Source organism: Crocodylus porosus, unplaced genomic scaffold, assembly GCF_001723895.1.
Source record: "Crocodylus porosus isolate Cpor-Errol unplaced genomic scaffold, CroPor_comp1, whole genome shotgun sequence".
NCBI classification, from domain to species: domain Eukaryota; kingdom Metazoa; phylum Chordata; order Crocodylia; family Crocodylidae; genus Crocodylus; species Crocodylus porosus.
Genome location: NW_017728909.1, coordinates 12,740,306 through 12,744,887, shown reverse-complemented (window position 1 = coordinate 12,744,887; position 4,582 = coordinate 12,740,306). Strand labels below are relative to the sequence as shown.

At 43.8% G+C, this 4,582-nt stretch overlaps 1 protein-coding gene across 3 annotated transcripts in view; it reads right to left on the bottom strand.

Moving 5' to 3' along the window:
* Nucleotides 1-4,582, bottom strand: part of EPG5 (ectopic P-granules autophagy protein 5 homolog) — a 67,203-nt gene that overhangs the window by 47,759 nt on the left and 14,862 nt on the right. For all 3 annotated transcript variants that reach the window (XM_019531818.1, XM_019531819.1, XM_019531820.1), the window contains exons 10-11: nucleotides 3,175-3,330; nucleotides 2,656-2,813 (exon numbers count right to left, since the gene is read on the bottom strand). In XM_019531818.1, coding sequence (XP_019387363.1) covers nucleotides 2,656-2,813; nucleotides 3,175-3,330 — 314 coding nt within the window. The remainder of the gene's footprint in view (nucleotides 1-2,655; nucleotides 2,814-3,174; nucleotides 3,331-4,582) is intronic.

Genomic DNA, 4,582 nt, shown 5'->3' with positions numbered 1-4,582 from the left:
AGTCCAACCCCTTGCTATGGCAGGAAAGAGTACTGGGGTCAAATGACCGCGGCTAGGTGCTCATCCAGCCTCCTTTTAGAGACCCCCAGGGCAGGAGCTAGCACCACTTCTCTTGGAAGTTGGTTCCAGATCCTAGCCACCCTGACTGTGAAGCAGCGCCTCCTGAGGTCTAGCCTGACTCTGTCCTCTGCCAGCTTGTGACTGTTATTTCTTGTCACTCCTGGTAGTGCTCAGGGGAACAGGGACTTCCCCAATGCCTGCTGATCCCCCCTGACTAGTTTGTAAACAGCCACTAGATCCCCGCTCAGCCTTCTCTTGTGGAAGCTGAACAGGTTCAGGTCTCGTAGCCTCTCCTCGTAGGGACTGCCCTTCTGACCCCTGATCCTCTGGACCCTCTCCATATTGTCCACATCACTTCTGAAGCACAGCACCCAGAACTGAGCACAGTACTTCAGCTGCGGCCTGACCAGTGCCACATAGAGGGGGAGTATCACCTCCTTGGACCTGTTTGAGAGGCATCTGTGGATGCATGACAAAGTATGGTTGGCCTTCCTCTGTCCCCACACTGTCAGCCCATGTTCATTTTGGCATCTATAATGACTCCAAGATCCTTTTCTGCCTCTGCACTCGGACCCCCTGCCTAGGCAGGAAAGAGTGCTGGGTTCAGATGACACCAGCCAGATGCCTATCCAGCATCCTCTTCAAGACCCCCAAGGTAAGGGAGAGCACCACCTCCCTTGGAAGCCCATTCCAGATTTTGGCCACCCTTACCGTCCTTCTGCACTGACTGCAAACTTGGAGCAAACCTAGTCCCAAGACCAAGTTGTGTCCAAAGATCATGCTACCAAGCAGGGAGGCTTCATTTCATCCACTCAGACTCAACATAACAAAAATGATTAAGCCTTGCACCAAACTGAAGAGAACACCATTCTCTTGACTTGGCCTTTTCATTGTTTTTGTTGATCTTGAGCCCAGTCTTTATGGCAATTTCTGCAAGCACTGGCATTCTCTTTTTTACTACAGTATAACCTCATAAATCTGGATACCAACAATCCGGGATTATCAAAAATCCAGGACTTCCCCCAGCCGCTCCGGGACTAGCTGTCACTCCCCCTCACACCCATCATCCTACATGCAGAGAGGGAACCTTGTCAAGCAGTGGCTGTGATCTTAGAGTCCACACTATTACTTCCATACCTGCCCCTCAGATGGCAAAAAATTTGCCAGCAGCCAAGATGCTACTACTTCCATGCAGTGCAAACTGGAAAGGAAAGCTGACACGGATTTTGGTAATCTACTCATTCTCCTTCTGCAACTAGCCCTGAGAGCAAACACTTTGATGCAAAAGGATAACAGCCCCTTTTTCATTAGTTTCTCTTTCTGACAGATGCTGAAGCACCTTGCAAACTGAAAGGCTTCAGGCAAGAATGCTGGCTTCTTTCATTTCCTCCCATCAATCAACTCCTCTGTTGATAAAACACTATTAGTGCTCCCACAAAGATCTAGGCAGAACAAATGTCAAGGAGACTCAAAGAAATGGCAAGAAAAGCAGGGAAAAAAGAAAAAAAGTGAATGGTGGAACCAGACTGGAAGGACAGCATCTATAAACAGCCAGAATGAGGCACTAAAATGTTAATGAAAAAAATACTAAGGCCAAGAACTAAGTGAGTTAAAAAAAAAAAAAATACCGGACATTTATGCAGATAATAAGAACAGGCGAAATAAGAATAGGTACTGCTCACAGAAATTCTGGTAGGGATACACGATGGCATTCTTTAAGACTAAGATCAGGGGGAGGACATATTATCTTGTATCTGCCTACTGCTCTAACACCTTCCTCCAAAGCAGCCAGTGCTGGCTAACGTTGCAAACAGATAGCTGAATTAGACGGACAGTTTGGATGCAAGACGGCAATCACTATTAAAATGAAGACTTTGTTTGAGAAGCTGTGCACTCAACCTACCTGTCATGAAGTTTCCTTGCACGTTCTAATACTTATGACCATGTTTTCTCCCTCTGCCATAAACGAGGCAGAGAATAATTATTTTCATACGATTTCTAAATGAACAAGTGGAATAATGATACTGCTCTAAGTAAGCCCAGATGAAGAGAAGAGTCCTGTGTTTGGCTCCAAGGATGTAAAGGCAAGCAATCAAATTAGATAAATAAGATCAATTGGCATCAATGAACAATTTAATCATAAGAACATTTTGCCATAGAGAAGATGGGAGGATGGCAAATCTCCATCCTACCATAAACTCACCCACAGCCCTGGGGGCTAGAAACATGAATCCCACTTTTTAGTTCACTATTCTTCACAGGCTTGCACAATACTAAACCTCTTTTCTTTTGTTTTTTAAATGATCACACGATTAGCATTTTCCTACTTCAGCATGCCACACTTAGTGGCAGCATTATACGTCCATCGGGTTTGAATGAGACATTGTGATAACCGTTGTCAAGCAAATTGCATGGAGAGAGAGCATGGCCACTTTTCTTTCATATATTTTAACATGCAGCATTCACATGGACATACACAGAGACTCTCTTTCTTGCTCTTTGGAAGACATGCACATGGACACTGGAAGGTGGGATACAATTAAGAAAGGATGCAGAACAGAACCAAGTGTACTCCCAGGGTTTCACAATTCATACCTTTGAGTTTCTCTTTGCAGTCAGCAAGCTGTACAGTAGCACAGAGCTGTTCTAGGTGCTCACTTTTTGCACAATGCATGATGAAGAACAGTTTCCAAAGCATATTGCTTGATAATGTTCCATAAGGCATCTCAGACATGAACAGCCAGACTCCCAACCTGATGGATTTGAAGCCAAGTTGAAATAACTTGCGTAGTGATAAAACCCCAATGCCTGAAAAGACGTTATAGGCCCAGATCATTTCTTCTAGCTTAGGTGCCAACACCTCAATTGGGAGAGAAGGTGCTGCCATCCTGTCTCCATTAACACAAAAATAGTAAACACTACCAATATATTCAATCACAACTGCAGATCAAAGGTGTCCACTGGGATTCTCCAGTCTGGAGGATCCAAACAGTTTATTAGGCCTCACCTCCCATCACAACTTCATACCTCTTTCCCTTCCCCACGGACCTCCAACCCCTTTTCTAAAGGAGTTTTGGTGTCAATTCTCAACTTGCTACACTTTGGAGTTCCTACCTTTTTGCCTTCAGTACATGTAGAACAGCCCTAAGAAATAGCTCATCAAATTCCAGTTGCAGCTTCTCCACTGTGTATGGATGCATTATTGATCCATATTGCTTATTGCAGCTGATGTATTGGGCCCAATGGTCACTCACATAACAAAGTGTCATCCTGTACAATAAGGGTTGAGAGAAAAGAATTAAATAAAGTCAGTGTACTGTAATGCCGCTGCAATGCAGAAATAGTGACTTAATAATGACAAGAGGGACAAATACAACCTCCTGCCCTCTGTTTTCTGAGTCTTGAATAAAAATATCTTACACTACTAACAGTTCAAGCCTTTCCTTCTTCAGAGAGTCTTACAGCTCAAATTCCTTGGTGTTGCAGGTAAGATGTCATTTTACTAGACAAAACCGGTTAACACACAACGGCTTGTGTCAAATATGAATTACCCCCTTCATGGGGAATTGTAAGTGAGGAAAAGTCCCTGTGGGCACGTGCGCGCATTTCTTCCAACTATGCTTTTGAGCACTGCCATTAAGCGGGACCCACCTGCTTGTTCCTGTTCTGTACACACTAAAGGCTGAAAAATACATGAGACGTAGCTACTGTTATAGCAGCACAGTAATAAATACAGAAATTGCAATAAGACTGAAAACACCACTGAGAGAGCAACAACTGTAGCCACCTTTTTTTTTTTTTTTTTAAATGGGTTGCCACACACCTAGAGCTAGTAAGCCATTCCCCCTTAGCATGGTCAGAGGCAGAGTAGAAATGATTCCTAACTTTAATAACACAGCATCATCAAACTGCTTAACAAAATATAAAGAGAAAGCAAGATCCAGCATTTGTCCCAAGATTACTCTCTCAATCCAATGCTAAACCACACAATCCAACTACAGTGCATAGAGTGAACTAGAAGAATTGTAAAACTAAGATACAGAGAGCATTTGGCTTTCGGTTATGTTCACTGACTGCAATAATGTACAGTCTTTCACGTGGTTCAGTGAATTAGATCTACAAGAGCTCTACACTGCAGTAGAAAATATGAAGACTAAAGGCATTATTAACAGACACGATCAAAATAAATTCTACCATAATAATGGAATCTGCCAATTAAAATGGACACAATCTGATTTCAATGGCTATGAAAAGCTGCTGGGTTCTGATGGAGACCTGCCTGGCTCCCATCAGCTTGCTTGTATAGCTTCTCTATAGCCTTGCTTTCCAGGTCCTGTGCGTCCCCACCACCTTAAAAATCAGAGGGTTCATAGATTTCATAGACATTAGGGCTGGAAGGGACTTTGGAAGATCGAGTCCAGCCCCACCCCTCAAAGGGCAGGAAGTCAGCTGGGGTCATAGGATCCCAGCAAGATAAGCATCCAATTTACTCTTGAAGGTGTTCCATGCAGGTGCTTGAACC